At 52.1% G+C, this 17640-nt stretch overlaps 7 protein-coding genes across 7 annotated transcripts; 4 read left to right on the forward strand and 3 right to left on the reverse strand.

Annotated features, from left to right (window-relative positions):
* Positions 1 to 173: 173 nt before the first annotated feature.
* Positions 174 to 2890, forward strand: BD324DRAFT_609547 (hypothetical protein; the record flags this gene model as incomplete). The annotated part of the gene is made up of 3 exons (XM_022014158.1): positions 174 to 1342; positions 1392 to 1862; positions 1918 to 2890. 3 exons carry the CDS (start codon positions 174 to 176, stop codon positions 2888 to 2890), a joined length of 2613 nt encoding a protein of 870 aa, XP_021869485.1.
* Positions 2891 to 3271: 381 nt separating this feature from the next.
* Positions 3272 to 6195, forward strand: BD324DRAFT_632230 (armadillo-type protein). Its single transcript, XM_022016499.1, has 11 exons — positions 3272 to 3496; positions 3572 to 3747; positions 3807 to 3894; positions 3956 to 4199; positions 4278 to 4487; positions 4544 to 4701; positions 4762 to 4981; positions 5044 to 5561; positions 5617 to 5751; positions 5811 to 5993; positions 6049 to 6195. Exons 1-11 carry the CDS (start codon positions 3353 to 3355, stop codon positions 6154 to 6156), a joined length of 2184 nt encoding a protein of 727 aa, XP_021869486.1. The 5' UTR covers positions 3272 to 3352; the 3' UTR covers positions 6157 to 6195.
* BD324DRAFT_632233 (signal peptide peptidase-domain-containing protein) lies at positions 6196 to 8081 on the reverse strand. Its single transcript, XM_022016500.1, has 7 exons — positions 7876 to 8081; positions 7547 to 7775; positions 7460 to 7491; positions 7317 to 7404; positions 7042 to 7256; positions 6599 to 6935; positions 6196 to 6540 (listed from the first exon to the last, which is right to left on the reverse strand). Exons 1-7 carry the CDS (start codon positions 7960 to 7962, stop codon positions 6224 to 6226), a joined length of 1305 nt encoding a protein of 434 aa, XP_021869487.1. The 5' UTR covers positions 7963 to 8081; the 3' UTR covers positions 6196 to 6223.
* Positions 8082 to 8956: 875 nt separating this feature from the next.
* On the forward strand, positions 8957 to 10492 carry BD324DRAFT_682647 (hypothetical protein; the record flags this gene model as incomplete). Its single annotated transcript, XM_022019158.1, has 3 exons — positions 8957 to 9356; positions 9412 to 9650; positions 9697 to 10492. The coding sequence occupies exons 1-3, from the start codon at positions 9276 to 9278 to the stop codon at positions 10490 to 10492; spliced, it is 1116 nt and encodes a 371-aa protein (XP_021869488.1). The 5' UTR covers positions 8957 to 9275.
* A 246-nt stretch (positions 10493 to 10738) lies between these two features.
* Positions 10739 to 12267, reverse strand: BD324DRAFT_657311 (Nse1 non-SMC component of SMC5-6 complex-domain-containing protein; the record flags this gene model as incomplete). The annotated part of the gene is made up of 7 exons (XM_022018862.1): positions 12038 to 12267; positions 11810 to 11961; positions 11679 to 11756; positions 11472 to 11623; positions 11282 to 11396; positions 11220 to 11244; positions 10739 to 11178 (listed from the first exon to the last, which is right to left on the reverse strand). Exons 1-7 carry the CDS (start codon positions 12150 to 12152, stop codon positions 10739 to 10741), a joined length of 1077 nt encoding a protein of 358 aa, XP_021869489.1. The 5' UTR covers positions 12153 to 12267.
* Positions 12268 to 12323: 56 nt separating this feature from the next.
* On the forward strand, positions 12324 to 14523 carry BD324DRAFT_632243 (hypothetical protein). The gene is made up of 5 exons (XM_022016501.1): positions 12324 to 12491; positions 12546 to 12605; positions 12647 to 12725; positions 12778 to 12931; positions 12981 to 14523. Exons 1-5 carry the CDS (start codon positions 12353 to 12355, stop codon positions 14502 to 14504), a joined length of 1956 nt encoding a protein of 651 aa, XP_021869490.1. The 5' UTR covers positions 12324 to 12352; the 3' UTR covers positions 14505 to 14523.
* A 1-nt stretch (position 14524) lies between these two features.
* Positions 14525 to 17619, reverse strand: BD324DRAFT_592911 (glycoside hydrolase superfamily). Its single transcript, XM_022013818.1, has 6 exons — positions 17378 to 17619; positions 17290 to 17322; positions 17174 to 17229; positions 15745 to 17123; positions 14831 to 15692; positions 14525 to 14768 (listed from the first exon to the last, which is right to left on the reverse strand). The coding sequence occupies exons 1-6, from the start codon at positions 17506 to 17508 to the stop codon at positions 14623 to 14625; spliced, it is 2607 nt and encodes an 868-aa protein (XP_021869491.1). The 5' UTR covers positions 17509 to 17619; the 3' UTR covers positions 14525 to 14622.
* Between the last annotated feature and the right edge of the window lie 21 nt (positions 17620 to 17640).

Raw genomic sequence — 17640 nt, forward strand, 5'->3', positions numbered from 1 at the left:
TGCGAGTATATACATCACAGAGCAGCGACCTCTTCTTCTTGCTTTCAGTGTAGAGAGGCGACTGACCTTGTGAATCGCCTCTCGATCCTTGTGTTTCCTTCTCTCACTGCTTCACTGCGGATCCTTCTCCTTTGCCCTTTCTCCTCCCATGGTCTCGTGCTGCGCCAACTCAGATGGACTGCGAGACTTCGACGACTTATACTTGGCAGCAGCGGCAGCAACAACAACAACACTACTCAACGTCACAGGGGAGTAATCACTGTCTACCTACTCCACCCATCACGCCGACGGAGCATTCACCACCATCTCGAAAGCAGCAGCTACCGTCCCAGCTACTAGAGATAGACAGTGCTCTTGTGACGGGTCTCACCCCTCATTCCTTCATCTCCTTCCCTACTGGTTCTGGCTCCACGTCAAGACCTCTGACACCCGCACCGACCCCTTCACCACCTCCAGCCATACCACTTCCCCTCCCATTCCCATCCGACACCATGGCCTCGTTCTCACGCGATCCACCCAAGCGACCCCATAATAATCGGTGCAACTCTACACCGATGGCCGACAGTTTATCTACTGCACGACGAGGAAATCTCGCCCCCGTTTCCACCACCACCTCATCATCCTCTTCCAACAACAACCCACCTTACTTGCAGAATGTGCCTCCCCCCAGATCTCCATCGGGACTCATGCCGCGTATCATAGACTCTGCAGACGCCTCCACCTCTTACCCTCGACGACGAGTATCGCTCTCCATCAACGGCTCACCCAATACCATCCTCCCTCCTCCAGTGATTGGATCCACTCATCCATATCCTCAACCTCATTCCGCGTCACTTCAGCACAATCATGCCAGACATCACCCACGAAGAAGGGCACGGACCATGTCCTTCCCCGTCCGTACCTCCAAACACGTCCCTTGTCCCAGACCACTCTATAGATCCCGTCGGACCATACTCCTCATCGTCATCCTCATCTCCCTCTTCCTCGTCGGGACAGTCATCGTCTTGTCTTCGGTATCTTACTACCTCGCCATTCCAGCTTGGGCATTCTTGTCGGAGGATGAAGTGCCTTGGTCCACCCTGGACGCCATCAAGTCTCTCCGATATTCACCAATGGGTACAGCGCGACAGCACAAGCGTGAAGCGGCCCCTGAGGCGGCCAACGATCAGCAAAGGGGACTGGACGACGATTTCGATTGGTTCGTCTCCGATGCCAATGAAGAAGACTCCGATCGTTGGGACGTAGACGGAGCTGGATCTGGCGGTTACTGGATGGAGAAGGAATGGGACGGCCGGGTCAGAGGAGCTAACGATTGGACAAAGCTGTATAATGTCACGGCCAGGTGAGTATCTTTTGGGTCAAGTCGACTTCAATCCTGACCCTCTATGCAGACCTGGGGAGAGAATACCTCGGATCATCCATCAGACTTGGAAGGACGACATGCTACCGGTGAAATGGCGCAAAGCGTTCAAAGAGTGTCGAGAAGGCATGCCAGATTACGAGCACATGTTGTGGACAGACGAAGTGTCTCGAGAATTCATCAAGGCCAACTACCCCGCCCACTTGCACATGTACGATTCATACAAGTATCCCATCCAACGCGCCGACTCCATCCGATACTTTGTCCTGCACCATTTTGGCGGGGTCTACATGGATCTCGACATTGGATGTCGGAGACGCCTAGACCCACTCCTGCAAGGCGATTGGGAGGTCATCTTGCCGGTGACCAAACCTGTTGGCGTTTCAAATGACTTGATCTTGTCGTCCAAAGGATCCGCTTTCATTGATGACACCATTCACGCGTTGCCCGCTTGGAATCATGAATGGGTCAGCAATTATCCAACGGTCATGTTTTCAACTGGGTGAGTGGGCATGCGGTCTCCTGGAAAGCAGACCATGCTGATGCTCTCTTTCTAGCCCCATGTTCCTCTCAGCTCAATTCTCCATCTACACCTCTGCCCATCCGATCACCTCTTCCCACCCACGCAGCGAGGTCCGAATCTTGCCCAAGAGCCTGTACGGCAAGAATGCCCCTGTGGAAACAGTCCCTCATTCCTTCTTTGCCCACTTCTATGGCTCTTCTTGGCACTCGGACGATGCCGGATTCATCTCCTTCCTCGGCAAATGGGGTAAAGGTCTGATGGTCGTTGGGAGTATTGTCGTCGTCGTAGGCGTTCTGCGTCTCGTCTCACAAAAATTCATGCGAACTGCCGACCCAAGATTCCAGCTCTTGTCTGTTTTGCCCACCTCATCCTCCATCATCTCGAGCAAGCAGTACTCTCATTCTGGTAACGGCGTCGAAGAATCCGCTTCGATCTCGTCTGCTGTGGAGGCTATCAGCTCTCAACATTTGCCGCAGGATATCGCTTCCACTCTGAAACGCGCAGGAAACCTCATTCTTGCGGCTCCAGCGACACTGTTATCTGGCGACAGGCGAAGTCGACGAAAGACAGGTTTGCTCTACTTTGTCCCTGCCCTTTTCCAACCTGGACCAGTCACATCCTCCAGACGGGGTCGAACTTCGTCTGAATCCTCTCAGCTCCCTCTCCGCCGATCTCGTAAAGAGAGGGAACGAGATCGCGACAGGATGAACCCGCCGCCTCCACCATACGACCCTTTGGACAATGGTAGCACCCCTCAAGCAGCATCTCATATGATCCACGACGAACCTGATTCCATGGAGGAAGATGATCTGTCACCATCCATGGCTCGATCACTGACTTTCCCCGCACGTGGAAACTATTCTTCGAGCTTTTTGAGAGATATCGAGAGTGGGTCGTCGTCCGCTACGGACGATGGGGACGATGGAGAGCAGTCATCTTCACCGACGGCAGAGGCAGATTGGTCGGAATGGGCCTCGAGCAATGAGAAGAGTCGACCATTGAGGTGACCAGAGTGGGTCCTCGCAGCCAATGACACATCGGAGAAACGAATGGATACTAGCGAGAGACGCAGCTCAAAATCGAGAGGAATCACAGGCGGATTTTCCAAATCCAGTCCTCGACCCAGACACGACCCTAAATGGCTTTCTTTCTTGTACGACCGGGGCTTCACTGGTCACTTCAATACACACTTAATCAGATAGATATAGGGTCAATAGGGAGGTTTTAGAACCAATAGTCTCCGTAACACGTTGTTCTTATCCGATATATATGGGTATCGGTACGAGTAGTCGATACGGTGGCAAATAGCGAATGCATGATGCTATGCCGAGTAACAAAAAATGCACCGAGTCTGCAGAGAGAGACCCACCCAGTCATTCCTCCTCCACTTTGATCCCAAAAAAATCAAAATATGGCAAAGGTTTACCAAAATTTCAATCATCTCCTCAACTTGACAATCTTCATCCACCATGGGCAAGTCTCAGACGAAGAAGAAGACTCGAGAGAGTCGACATAACCCCATGCGTGTCCCTGATGCCCATCTGGGGAGCGGGAAGAGCCAGATGGGAGTCGATCAAAGTAAAGAAAAGCAAATGTTGCCTATTCTTCGAAAGGTGAGTTGAGTTTTGGCTGCATCACACAAGTAGCAGGCAGGGTCTTGGAACGAAACTGAATTGACATGACTCTAGCTATCGTCGGCCGAATATGCAGATAGGACATGGGCTTGTGCTGCCATCTCCAACCTCATTCAGAATGACGCTGCGACTCGACGATTGTTCCAAGGGAACAATGTTGTAGGCGCTTTGATTGAACGATTGACAGATGGAGTGGATGAAGTGATCGTCGAGGCCTCCGGGGCTCTCAGGTGGGTGTTCTTGTATTGAGAGCTGTCCTTCTAGTTCCATTGGCTGAACCTCATGTTAGAAATCTTGCAATCGACGGAGGACATGAGCTCTGCGCTGAAATGTTCAATAAGGGTATCATGTCGCATCTCTCTGTGCTCATCTCCAAAGTGAGTCATCGTTGGAAGACACAACTCAGCCTTTGCACGTAACTCATACGACACACTGCAGTGCACGAACACGATCAACACCATCCTCACCTCCCCCGCACCCGCTACAAACCTCTCAGAGACCGATTATCAAGCTCGCAAACACCTGCTGGCGCTTTCTGAAAACGTCTTGTATCTCGTTTGGAGTCTCGCCGAAGCGAATCACAAGACATTAGCAGCGATCAACGGTGCAAATGTTGAAGAGCTCTTGTTTCTAGCGTTGAAAGGAAGACAGGTCTTGGGCACTGGCGTGGCTCTCGCTGCGGGTGAGCTGGGGATTTCGGGACCACTCTGGACCGTTCTCATGTACAGCTTGCTGACGGTACATTTTTGCCCTCCTCAAGCCCAAGCGACCTATTCATTGAGTCAGGAGAACCCCGAATTTCAACGTAAAGTTGTCCGAAACTCAGCTGCCATTCAAACGCTAGTGGAAATCGTCTCGGCCCCTCACGATCAGAATACCAAGTCGCAGCGGAAAGGTAAAGGCAAAGCGAGCGAAGCGACGAGAGAGGCAGAAGATGGAAAGGCCTTATTGCTCAGAGTCCTCATTGCCGGTCAGTCGGCTCCTGTGTCTTCATGGAGAATGGAAATTGACAAGGTCACCGATCAGGTTCATTGCGTAACATTGTTGGACCGTCTTCCGATCCTGCTCTGAAGGAAGACCTCAAAACGTTGACCAACGAGACAATTTTACCTCTGGTCAATGGTCTGCTCGACATCGACCTGGAGAATGTCGTTCGACAGGTCATGCAGCTTGCTTCGGACGTGGTGGGTTTGCGTCTGACTCCACTTATGGGATCGCTCCGGCTGATCGCAAATTGTACATAGGCATCAGGAGACCCAACGGTCAAAACTACGAATGGTGCTTCAACTGATCATCGATCCCCCTCTGAGATTACTCTGGAAGCGATAGAAAGGTCGCTCATGACTGTTGTGGTGGGATTGGAAATCCTCACAGCGATATGTGCGGGGGTGGAGGATGTAGACGAGAGCGAGGTTGAAGAAGCAAATGGCGCATCGGCGGGCAGTGAGGATGAGGGCGATGATGGTGAGTTTCGGAAGGGAGCTACCGGACATCCATTTTTGCACAGCTGATCCTTCCGATTCCAGACGAGGAGATGGAAGATGGTGGCGAGAACGACGGCAACGACGAAGATGACCTCTTCGACAAGTCTCGAGATATCACCATGAATGGAAGCGGTCCCCCCAGCACCAGTATCTCCACATCAGTCACTCTCTCTCACCTCATCTCAACCTTGAAACTGCCACAACGCCTCACGATGCTCTCCACTCTTACACAGCTCAGTCTCCCTCCATCCACCGCCCAACCATCTCCTCATCCCCCGACAACGTCTGCTCTCTCCGTCTTGCATCTCAGGGCTCTCGAAGCGCTCAACAATCTCCTCCTTACGTCGGTAGCTGCTATCTCTGCGGGTCAAGGCTCTTCATCCCAGCTCGCAACGATTGTGCCACTGGCGAAGATCTGGGCGTCAATCTTCCGCAACGTCGACTTGATCAAGAGTGAACCAGAGAGTCTGGGTCGCAAAGGCCAAGAGATGAGATTGGAGATCTTGGAAATGTGTATTGGGTGCCTGTGGGGAACGGCAAGTTTATCACCGGATGCACTGGTGAGTGGACAGGCAAACTCGATTCGGAGGCGTGCTGCTGAGCGCTGTGTGACAGAATGTCTCGCCTGGACAAGAGTCAACGCTTGTGGATGCTGTGTCCGTCCTTCGGTCGGAATCCGCCAGAACCCGAGCTATTGAGATACTGGCGAGCCTAGCGTCAAGACCATCTGTCTCAATCGAGGAGAACAAGGTGAGCTGTCTTCGTGACCGCCTGTTATCATTGAGGTCCCCAGCTCACGCCAATCACAGAGCATTGGGAACTGGCTCGTTGGGCTCTTGGACACTGACCTGGATCCTGAAATGCTCGTCGCTGTCCTGAATGCCATCATTGACATCTACGCGGACGAACAGAGGGAATACGATGCGCCGATCTTTGTAGCACAGGACTATCTCAGCATCTTGGCAGGCGCAATGGGTACAGTCAGATCCAAGGTGAGATTTCCCCTCAAACTGCTGCGATTGCGATCGGAGCTCATGCCTATTCCAGGTCAAGTCTATCGATCGGAGGAAACAGCTCCGGCTGCGAGCTAGAGCCGAAGAAGCTTCGGATAACTTGGCGGCATTTGTAAAGTATCGCAAGACGTTGACCAGGTGACGTTTGAGACATCATCTTGTTATCTTGAGAGTGCCCATGCAATAAGTCTATCGTCCACTGGGCTAATCTACTTCTTCTTGGCACCCTTTTTCTTCGTCTTTCTACTCTTTTCCTCTCCTCCTCCCGTTGCCACACCCGTTCCATCCATCCAACTGTCATCTTCCTCCTCCTGCTGGACGGGATGGCTTACATTTTCGGCCATTTGATCTGTCTTCTCCGCCTGGTCCTCTAAGATGCCCTGCTTGGCCCTCATGGCAGCTTCGGACGGCGCTTCGATGGTCTCATCCAATTTGGATTTTTGACTCTCATCTCCTGGCGCATCGGAAAATCCCCAGAAGAGTTTGAATTCGCCACGAGCAAGAGCGAACAGTAGCGGTCCGAGGACTGAATATGACTCATTTAGACAGAGGCTCAAGACGATATGTATATCACTTTTACTCACTGCACGCTGGACTGAGATACAGTAAAGCCGGTTGTGCTTTCCCGCTCCAATGGACGATAGACATGGTCCCCGCCATACCCAATATGTAACTGGTCATGGCGACGTACCAGTATGCTCTACCAAAGGCATCATGTCGGGTGATCTGGTGTGTTGGGTGAGATACCGTGTGCCGGTACATGTCGAATCGAAGGCATAGGGCGATGACTAGACCAGGGACGATAATGTCCCCTAAGCCTAACATGGCGAAATCTAAAGACGAACCGGATTTAGGGGCGAGAAGCTTGATAGGTGCATCGACGCCTCGTGCTACGTCGACCATGACGGGTGTGGCGAAGACCTACGAGGGGTATCGAGTTAGCCATGCAGTCCTCCTTCAAAGGACGAAAGGATCCTCAAGGCGGGAAAGCATCGTGGGCGGTGTGGTAGACCCTCATGGTACTTACCCAGAACACATCATAGACCAACAGTAATGCCAACAAGGAGAATGCAGTGAGGAACGAATCGAGTTTGAGCAGCGACAGAGTCGTAGTGGCCAGCGAGAGGGCCAGGATATTGGAGATCCAGAATGGACGACCGAGAGGAAGGTACAGTGATGGGAGAGCGATGGCCAAGGGGATTAGGAGAACTGTAGGTAGGGTGACTGCGGTATGGGCAAGTTCTATATGGAATGGTTCAGCACGTCTCTCTAGCCACGAGAGTCAAACTCAGGTTGACTGACGCTTCAGGTTGGTGGAGATGCGGATATGGTATACAGATGGTTTGGACCCAAGTTTTCTCAGTATAAAGTTGACGAGCGTCGAGCTGGTCTAAGGACATGTCTCAACATTTTGTGCGTCGAGATCCGGGTGTGATCGAGCTTACTGAATGTAATGCGAAGACCGAGAATACAGAGACTGAGGGACGAGCTACGGTCAGTGCTTTTGCTGGTAACCGTTGAATGTGACCCACAATATACGCCTAAACAAAAACTGACCCATTCCTTCCCGACATACTTTATCAACAGCCACAGACTTAACAGAGCGACGGATCCTAATATAGGGACAGCCAGTGAGTCTGTCCAGCTGAGGGTCTCGGAGAGATCTTCATCGCTGTCGTTGTCGTCCTCGTCATCATTCTCCGAGAGCTCAGGGGCGGCATGTCGAGCAGCTCTGCGCTTTGCTTTTGTACTGGCGGGAGTCTGAACGGTCTCAAGTCAATGATCGCGATTTATGGGCACGAAGCCACCCCCAGCTCAAACCGCCTGTCGAGGAAAAGACGTCAACCCAGACTCGACTCACTTGCAAGGACTTGAACGAGCCTACGACCAGTGGGAATAGAGCTTGAAATCCAAGCTGAAAGTATGCTGACAACATGCCGTAGTCCATGACTGCGGCTGAGGTGAATATGGTTCAAGTCGACCTCGCAGACTCTTCCGACTACGTGTCGAGTTTTGTGTTCAAAGCAGAGAGACTCAATGGCCAGCTAGAAGGTCATAGATATTTCGTTCAGAACGCGTGGCACGGTGAGGGTTTCCGAGATCTTGGGTGCGTGTGAGAGAAAGGGGGGCGTGTGGCAGCGTGGCAGTTCGTTTTGAGAGGATTCTGTCGTAAGGATGAATCAGCACTCATCGATGCCAAATGATGTGCAGCATGGCATATGCGACCATTCCCACTGTCTGTACGAGCCGAGTCCATAGAGCGTTCGTGACACCTGGTTCGAGACTGCCGAACCGCTGTCAAACGTCCCCGTTGCCAAGAGAAAGTTTCAAACTCCCCATCGTCGTCGTTCGCTTACGCCTGCTGGGTTGTGAGGGTTGAAAGTTGGATCAAAACAGCTTGTTTGACAACGAGAGATGTATCATGTATGACGTGCTAAGGCTACATCATGATTCAAAGTAGAAACGAGGGTTTCAACCACGTCGGTCCTTTACTCTGTTGGATCCTTTGGGCTAGTGGGTCCTGTCTCGTTCAAATACATACCATGTCGTACAATGTAGGCGTGATCACCCTCATTATCTTCTTTCATTCCGAATTAACATACGGAATGATTCGCTCTAGAACTAAAAGCCTCCGAAGCACGTATACACACACACAGAGTTGGGGTTGAGAATGTCGCCTTTTGTCCCTTACGGCTGTCTCTCTCGGCCGGAGGAAGGTGATTGGGACAACTCTTTGTCATCCCTTTGAACTGTGACCTGACCTGACATAAAGTGAAGATGGGGTGATGATGGGTGACTAGACTGGACGTCAGGGTGGCGAGCGATGCTTACCATTTGGAAGCAACGCATGGGTCTGTATACAAGCAGTTAGGCGGATCACATTAGCGACCTTTCTTCCTCTTCTTCTTCTTCTTCCTCTTCCTTTTCCCGCCCGGGTGTCCCCCTTGTCAACTCCTTTGTCAAGCTTTCGGCGCCTCGCCTTTGGTTCGTTCAAAGCTACAGGGGAAGCGAGAAGCGCCGAGAAGCAGCATCCTGGAAGGAGACCGAAAAATTTCGAAGAGGGCACGCGTTCAAGGGAGCGAGCAACCTATCCATCGAGTCATCAGGATTTGTATCGGTCCATGGCACTGTACAGTACGGAACAAGGATATCCCTCACATCCGCTCGACGACTATCGACTAACTGCATATCTGTATCGTTCTTCGAAACTGTATTTAGGAAACCATCTCATCACGGTGGCATTCCTCCCATTCGAACGACATGCCGTGGCAGGCGCTGATCCCCTGTCTGCCATGTTTCTTCAGAGGACAATCGGAAGAGGTAGAGGTAGAGGACGAGAATGTAAGTCTGTGGATCGATTGTAAGAACAAGGCATTGACAGACCTTTGACCTGTAGGCAGAGCGTCGACCCCTGTTCCCACCTCCCAACACTGTCCTCTCACCACCTCGTCGTCGACCCACACTACCACCTCTTCAACCTGATTCTCTACCCAGTGCATCCGATACAGCGCTCGTATCGTCTACTCGTACTACCACACCTGCACGGCTCAGTGCAGTTGGAAGAGGTTGGTCTAGTCCCGGCTTGAGCTCAAAAAGTAGAGAAAGATTAGGAAGTATATCAAGAGCTTATCAGGGGTATGTATCGGAGTTTCTTCCAAACGCCTGGGCTGACTTGACCTAGCCGAATGCACCGGTTGACTCAACATAGTCAACCCACTACACCTAGCGCTGAACAGTCCCTCTATCATCCCCGAGCTCCATCTACAGCCTCCTCTGCACTATCCGCTGCTCTGTCGCCTAGGCGTCAAAACCATTCTTTCCGCCACACGACACCTTCATCTCCCGCTGGACCCAGCATGCCGGGTGATGATGACTCTCGAGGATATATCGGCAACGTGAACAGCCTTGCATCGCCACGACTCCCTCAAGCTGACCATCACCTCCTCGGTCGGAGCGTTTCGGAACCTCGAAGTCTGAGCCACATGGCTCAAGACGACCCTTCACAAGCTCTCTTCGCTCATCATCAGTTGCCGGGCACTGGAGGTGGTACGGGGTTCGTCGCCAGAGGTCGTCCGCGGAGCGCCACGACGGTCGACAGGCTATCTCCGTTACCTAGGACCAAGCACTACGAACAGGTCATTACGACAGACGAAGAGGATGTGGCTGAGAATCAATCCTCGACCACGGAGGCGCATCAAAGCCGAGCTGGATATCATCAAAGCAGTTGGAGTCTGTACGTCGGCCGTCATCGTCAGGCAGATGCTCAATCCCTGGAACGCAGTGCAAGCTTACCGAGCGAGATTGATCGCATGCTTCAAGAGGATGGAGATATCGTTGATCGACCTACCAGGCAAGATGAGAGGGATCGTGAAGTTGTCAGAATGAACCTTGGCCTGGAAGGTCTGGGGACAGCGGCGGCCACATCGAGTCGACGGGCGAAGAGGCGTGAACACGTCAAAGGACGAAAGGGGAGATAAACCTGACAAGGAATTATACATCATTGGCCTGCTGGCTACTATACCAGGACCTGTCCCTCATCATGTCGATATATCACGATCCTCTGATACAATCAGTAACGACCCATCATGAATGCACATTCGTATGTGTTGATAGAGACGAGGATGCTGTCTCTGTGCCGTATTCATACACCGATGGGCGCCTATTCGTCGTCATCTGGGTACTGCGTTTCTGGCACCACACTCGGTCTCTTCCTTCTTGGTTGCTCATCCGATTCGACCGCCCAGCGGGCCTGGAGGAGAATTAAAACCGTCAGGAGCAATGCCGCGAGGGAAACATGGACTGACGCTGACCCTTCGAGGCTGTGTCTGAGTCTGGCTCTGTTCTTGACTTTGACTCTGGTTTTGACTCTGGCTCTGATCGTGGCTTTGACTCGCCATTCCCTCCTCATCTTCGAAATCTTCCTCTTCATTCATCTGCTCCTCGTCTTCATCACTCGCATCCTCTGCTACTCGTCGTCCTCCGCTCTTCCTCTTCCTTCCTCTGCTGCCATTGATGAATGTATCCTGAGCAACTGATACAGCAGCCTCGCCTATAGGTTTGACATCCTCGAGGGAGTTGCGACAGGCGGGACATGAACCTCGCGAGATCCGTTTAACGGCTTCGAAGCAGGCCAAATGCCAATGATTGTCGCCTTGGGACGAATCTGGTCAACGTTGCTGCCTGTCAATCTGACACGACACGTACATTCTTCATTATCGCATTTCCATCCCTGACTGTCAGATCCCTGAGACTGATGTCATACTCACTATCGTCAGAAGCTTGCTGCACCGCGCACATTTTCGCAGTAGATCCGCAAAATTGGAAGTGAGGTAGGGGTCCAGCTCGAGTAATCCTCTGACACCGAGACTGTATCTCCCACGTCTGAGGAATGTCAGCGGTTTCTGCGTCTCAGATCGAAGCGTGCGGCTACGCTGTCCCGGCTATCAATCCACTTACTTCGATTTCGCCAACCATCCCCTCGATACCATACTCTCCAACAGCGCCTCCGCTACTGTCTTTGCCATCTTTGTCTGTTGTTCGCCTGCGAGCTTAAGCGCACGAGTGGAGCCGATCGAGTTGGCAGGATATGATTCGACAATTTCCGCGAGCTGCGACACGATCAGATTCTGAAAGCCAATATATCAAACCGGGTGAAAAGCTGACCAGATCTCTCAGATACGCCAATTCGTTTGGTGTCAGGTCTGAGCCAGCCATCGCAACTTCATTGGCTTCTGTGTTGACCTGTACCATATCAGTGACGAGCTCAAAAGATGATGAAAGACGACGCAACCCACTAAAACCACCCATCCTCTTCCCTTTGCAGTTTGGTCCCTCTCCCTCTTAAGCAACATGCCATACTTTTCAAGCGTATTATTGAGATCACCGAGGAAACTCATGAAGCCATCCTTTGTAGGCTGATGAGTAGGCTCAAAATCCTCGTCACTAGCTGAAACTCCTGGTATCAGGACTGAACTCAGACAGTCATGGAATCGCCCGCCGATTCCCATAGGTCTGGGACTCACCGCGAACAGCTGTAATGGCTCGCTTGTATAGCTCCAGTCCCACTTCTTCCCTCAGAACACGTCTTGATAACATGGACTGGAGATAAGCTCGATGTAGATCGGTATTACGCGGCATGGTGGGGATCGACAGCTCGTGTCCGTTGCTATGTACGCTTCCACGGCAATGTGCAATGTCTGTTCAGACCTAATCGCGAACACGCGACGGAAGAAAGCTTTTACGTAATGCGTTTTCAATCTGTCCATTGAATTTTCAGCCGTAGTTCACCTCAGTTATGCAGAATTGGACCTTGTTTCGGTAGTGTCATCGTCTTCAAGATGGCGGTTGCAGAAACCGTCCAGAAGCGTCTACACGTCGCTGGATTGATCCCCTCGATCACTCCAGAACATCTGAAAGATAGATTCAAGAGCTTTGGTACCGTGAATTCTGTCGAATGGCCCGGACCAGATGCTCTAGGTGAGTTGAATGAATGGGCTCTGTACGGAGACCTGGACTGACCGTGATGGAAAGGCCAACCTAGACGCTTCGCCTATGTCTCAATAGAGTCTACTCTCCCGCAACTGAAGAAGTGTGAGTCTTCAAATGCCTGGTGTCCCCTGACCTTGCTTAAGGTCTTAATATCATGTCTGGTTCTACATGGAGAGGAGCACAGTTGCGAATAGCAGAAGCCAAGCCAAATTGGGCAGAGAGGTGAGTGTGCCTCTCTGTTGAAGCCTTACGAGCTGCGCTCAATTCTGCTCAGGCTCGAGAAAGAACGCCGTCCGTCCCCTACGGACGTAGCGGATAGACTTCGCAAGAGACGTCGAAAGATTCTCAAGGTCGCTGTTGCACAGGGCATGGGCAAAGAGGCCCAGGATATGCGAGATGTCACATTGGAGAATTATTCGAAGCGCAAGGTGGGTCCTGAGCCGTGAGGCCAAAGACTTGTTCTGACCAACAATCTAGTTCTGGACCCTGACTTCCCAAGGGACACTCGTCCGCCCTCTTGCTCTCAGACCATCTCATCCTCTCCCTCCGCCTAGTAAAGATCATTCTCAGTCATCGTCATCGAGTTCTTCCTCTCGTCGTCCGCCGACCCGATCGAGGCGGAGAGTCATCAATCCTACAGCCTGGAACAACGCCTCCTATGAGGCATTCGACTCGCTCGATTTGGCGCCTGCTGATCCGCCAGAAGTGGATAGCTGGATTTTTGAATCCGAGGACGATCTGCAGATGGACGAATATGGATATTCAGTGATCGGTCATTGGAGGCGTGCTTCAGGGAGTGCTGCAACAGCAGAGGAGGAGGTCAAGGTCAGGATGGCACCTCAAGGGATACTGGATGGGGATTTGGAATATCTAGACGACGACCAGGATTTGGAGTCGACTTCGGACCTCTTTGATCGGAAGGAACGGGTGGATATCGATGGGAGAGACGATAGTCCACTATTTGCAGGCCGGCCGCTTCGATCCGCCTCGCCTCAATACGCTCTAGAGGAAGTATCAGAAAGGGAGCAAGAGGGAGAACCACCTGAACAGCCTATGAAGGGGGAGATTTCACCTCGTTCACCTATACACTCGCCTGTCCCACCAGTGCCAGCTCCTCCAGCCTCAACTGTTCCTTCATCGGGTCTTGCTGTTGCATCTCCAATGGGTCTGCCCACCGAAATCCGAGCCAAGATTCGACAGGAGAGATCGAGAGATCTAAGTATTCTAGATTCGATCCTCGGGTCGACCAGAAGCGCAAAACCTGATCCAGCAGGCAAATTATGGTTCGAAGAAAGTGATAGCGATACCGAAGAACGACAGGTCCTGCGATTGAGAGGTGGCGCTGCGGAAGATTCTGAGAGTGAGGAGGAAGAATCATCAGAGGTCTCGGACGATACCGATGACAGCGACGATGGCGAGGATGAGGGCAGTGATTCTGAAGAATCAACCGACTCCGAAGCGACCTCCAGAAGCGACGATTCTTCTCCTGATGGCGAGACAGACGCGCCAAAGGGTATCTCGACCACCCTAGATCCGGAACCTGTCCCATTGAAACCTGCCTCAACCCTCAAGGATATGTTTGCTTCGACGTCTGGAGGAGGCTCGCTCCTTGCTCATCTAGGTGAAGATATCGAAATGGACGAAGCGTTCGATGTCCCATTGACCACCACTGGTCCTGTTACCACTGCTGACGCGACCGAAGATTCTCCCATGGAGATGTACGAACCAGCAGCCAGAGCAAAATTCATACCTGATCCATCTGAACCGCTGTTTTACCCCACGTTCGAACCACATCTTCAATCTCGGGTCAAAGATCTTTTCACCTCCGACCGCGAAGACCCCTCTTTCAAAGGCTTCTGGGCACAGGAGACTGACGCGGAGATGAGGGAGATTTGGGACCGAGACAAGCTGAACTTGACTAGGGAGTGGAAAAGAAGACATAGAGAGGCGAAGAAACATCGGAGAAGGAAGGGCGGTGGAGCAATGGACGATATGGAGTAATCGCTTGTGTCAAATTCAGTGGCATTAGTCAATGCATCATATTGTACAGCTCTCAATCACACAATACAAGATAACCAACCCTTTTACCCCCATCTTTGGATCCATCATGCCCATAACCTTAGAGACCGGTCCATTCGAGATCATGGTTGATGGTGAATTTGACTTGACCTTCCATGATCGAGGCGTCTTTGCCAACGCAAACAGTCCATTCTCCCTGCTCGGCACGCCAAGTCTGCCAGACTTCATCCCAGTGCGAGACGGCATCTGCGGTGATCACCGTCAGCAAGGGCACACGCATCATCACGATACCGCTATACTAGACTCACATTTGTCCAAAGTGACCTTGACGGTGGTCTCTGAACCGGCCTTGAGGTCATAGACCTTATCAAAGGCCTGAAGGGTCCACTGAGGATGTTTCAAGCTCGTAGCCGTCTCATCCGGTGGGCAGACGTAAAAGTGGACCGAATGACTCCCGCTGACCTTGCCAGTGTTCTTGACTTTGACACTGACTTCGACTTTCCAATCGTTCGCTTTGAGTCCGTCCTTGGGTGCCGAAGTGACCTTGAGGTCAGAGTACTCGAAGGTAGTGTATGATAATCCGTGTCCGAAAGCATACAGGGGTTCAATACCTCTGGCGTTGTGATGTTTGTATCCGACCCAAATACCTTCCTCATAGTTGACCTTTGTCCTTGCTGATTTGAAGTTTGTCATGGCTGCGACATCTTGTTCACGTTTAGGCAAGGAAAGTGGGAGTCGACCTGATGGGTTGACGTTCCCATAGACGATGTCGGCAATGGCATTGCCGCACTCATTTCCAAGGTACCACGCGTAAACGACCCCCTTGACGTCGTTGACCCAAGGCATTGATAAGGCACTTCCTCCTTGAAGTATGACGACCGTATTAGGGTTGGCAGCCGCCACGGCGGCGATGAGATCATTGGTTCGACCAGGGAGACTGAGATCAGGTCGGTCGTACCCCTCGGATTCCCAGTCGGCATTGAGACCGGCGACGATGATGGCGACATCACTTTGCACTGCGACGGCAGCAGCCTCCTTGATGAGGTGGTCGGGGTGCGCAACGGCTCGATGACCGACTCGAAGACCGACGTTGTTGAAAGGCGTGGCTACCGCTGTTCCGTCTGCCGACGCCGGCGCTCTGCTGTCGTGAAGGAATCGGACGCGGTATTTCTGCGCGAGAGACCAGGTCAGCTTGATATCGTCTGGCTCGCAGATCACTCACCTCGCCCTTCTTGACAGGGAAACTAGCCTTCTTCTCAACGGTTCCACATCCAAAGAATGCGGATCCTCGGACCTGATCCTTGGTGTCTTCCATCAATTGTTTGTCATTTACGTACACCCAGCCTTGACCAGTAACACACATGCCGACCTCCCATTCGCCATCAATGGGCGAGGTCAATAGGGCCTCGATCTCGGTGCAGTATTGCTTGCCAAGACCTGGATGGGAGAAATCACCCATAAACAGGTCAGAGATATCGTAAACTTCGTCGACAAGAGGCTTAGATTCCTGCTTTCCGGCCGAGTCAATGTTATAATGTCGGAGGTTGAATCCTGGTTTGCCATCCACCGTTGTGAACGGCTCGTCGATCAATGGCAAGAATTTTGAGGTGGAAGCACCGAGGGCGTACGATAGTTCGACTCCCTTGGGTTTGTTGGCTTCTAAACCTTCCCACGGGGTCTGAGACCAGGCACATCGCAAGGATGCAGATCCACCACCGGTGAAAACCTTGGCTTTGGCGTTGGGACCAATGACTGCGACTTTCTTGGTCTCGGCAGTGACGGGCAGAATATTGGAGTCGTTCTTGAGCAGAACGATACCTTCCGTTCCGAGCCTCCTGAGAATTTTGGCATCGGCCTTTTGAGATGATGTCCTGGTCTTTTCAGGACCGGGTTTGGCGTAGACGATATCGGAATTGGCCTTTGCCAATTTCTGAGCCCATGTCAGGATGTTTCCAGCGAGTTTGTCAATCTGTCTCGGGTCGACCTTGTGAGCAGTGATGGAGTGTTCGACCAAGCCGTTCGCACGCCAGATGGTGGGTCCGGGCATTTCCAAGTCCAGACCAGCGTTGATACTATCCGAGACGGAGTATGTGCCAAACCAATCACTCATGACCAGTCCTTCGTGTCCCCACTCCTTGCGCAAGATATCCTGGAGGAAGATCTTGTTCTCCGAGACGTGCTTTCCGTTGACCTTGTTGTAAGCAGTCATGTAGGCCCATGGTCTAGCTCGAGCTTGAGCGATTTGGAATGGTCGAAGATAGATTTCACGAAGAGCTCGCTCAGGAATGACCGAGTCAGATCCCATGCGCTCGTGCTCTTGGTCGTTTCCGACAAAGTGCTTGATGGTTGCACTGATATTTTGGCTTTGAAGTCCGTTGACATAAGCCGCGGCGAGGTGACCTGATAGTGTCGGGTCTTCGGAGAAGGACTCGAACGCTCTTCCGCCGAGAGGTGATCGCTGTATGTTGATGGTGGGAGCAAGAAGACAGACGGCGTTTCGAGCTTTGGCTTCGTCGGCCAAGAGCTTGCCAGCTTCTTCGACTGCGGACGTGGAGAACGTGGCTCCGATACAGGTAGCATTAGGCAGGCAAGAGGCGGGGGCTACATTGCATCAGCACAGGTCGAGTCACGCTGGCTCAAAGCCGACTCACTCATTTTGTAGAAAGACCCTCCACGGGCTCCATTGGGACCGTCAGTGACCTTGATGCTGAATGATACTTCAGCGACGAGCTCATGCTGCGCAGCAAGACAAGACGAGACGACTCACCTTGGAATGTTCAGTCGAGGTACAGGGACAGTCCTGGTGATGCCATCAGCCTCCTCATCCATCGACTGCTATTACCGCTCTCACTCACTCCCAAAAGTTCTTTCCAGCCAAGAGGGAGATCTTCTCCTCCCTGGTCATCTGCTTCAACAGCTCGGGGATCGAGGCTGAAAGGAAACTCTTGTCCATCTGGTCGTTGGTTTTGGGTGTAGACGGGGACATGGTGACTAGAGATAGATCAGGTATGTGAGGGGTGAAGGATGATCTTCCCAAGTAGTGGCTTGACAGTTCGAGGAAAGTTCCTTGGACAGGTCCAATTTAATAACATATACCACACGCTCTCTTCTTTGGATT

This window comes from Kockovaella imperatae (assembly GCF_002102565.1).
Source record: "Kockovaella imperatae strain NRRL Y-17943 chromosome Unknown BD324scaffold_11, whole genome shotgun sequence".
Lineage (NCBI taxonomy): Eukaryota > Fungi > Basidiomycota > Tremellomycetes > Tremellales > Cuniculitremaceae > Kockovaella > Kockovaella imperatae.

Bases quoted from the DNA above. Each gene is read 5' to 3' on its own strand.
- BD324DRAFT_632243 (XM_022016501.1), top strand. From the start codon at position 12,353: ATGGCGGTTGCAGAAACCGTCCAGAAGCGTCTACACGTCGCTGGATTG. The intron at 12,726-12,777 runs GTGAGTGTGCCT...AATTCTGCTCAG, and splicing joins AAGCCAAATTGGGCAGAGAG to GCTCGAGAAAGAACGCCGTC. The intron at 12,932-12,980 runs GTGGGTCCTGAG...CCAACAATCTAG, and splicing joins AGAATTATTCGAAGCGCAAG to TTCTGGACCCTGACTTCCCA.
- BD324DRAFT_632233 (XM_022016500.1), bottom strand. From the start codon at position 7,962: ATGGACTACGGCATGTTGTCAGCATACTTTCAGCTTGGATTTCAAGCT. The intron at 7,492-7,546 runs GTGGGTCACATT...CTCGTCCCTCAG, and splicing joins TTTTTGTTTAGGCGTATATT to TCTCTGTATTCTCGGTCTTC. The intron at 7,257-7,316 runs GTCAGTCAACCT...CATTCCATATAG, and splicing joins CATCTCCACCAACCTGAAGC to AACTTGCCCATACCGCAGTC.
- BD324DRAFT_632230 (XM_022016499.1), top strand. From the start codon at position 3,353: ATGGGCAAGTCTCAGACGAAGAAGAAGACTCGAGAGAGTCGACATAAC. The intron at 3,497-3,571 runs GTGAGTTGAGTT...ACATGACTCTAG, and splicing joins TGTTGCCTATTCTTCGAAAG to CTATCGTCGGCCGAATATGC. The intron at 3,895-3,955 runs GTGAGTCATCGT...GACACACTGCAG, and splicing joins TCTCTGTGCTCATCTCCAAA to TGCACGAACACGATCAACAC.
- BD324DRAFT_592911 (XM_022013818.1), bottom strand. From the start codon at position 17,508: ATGTCCCCGTCTACACCCAAAACCAACGACCAGATGGACAAGAGTTTC. The intron at 17,323-17,377 runs GTGAGTGAGAGC...TGGCATCACCAG, and splicing joins GCTGGAAAGAACTTTTGGGA to GACTGTCCCTGTACCTCGAC. The intron at 15,693-15,744 runs GTGAGTGATCTG...TCTCTCGCGCAG, and splicing joins TCCCTGTCAAGAAGGGCGAG to AAATACCGCGTCCGATTCCT.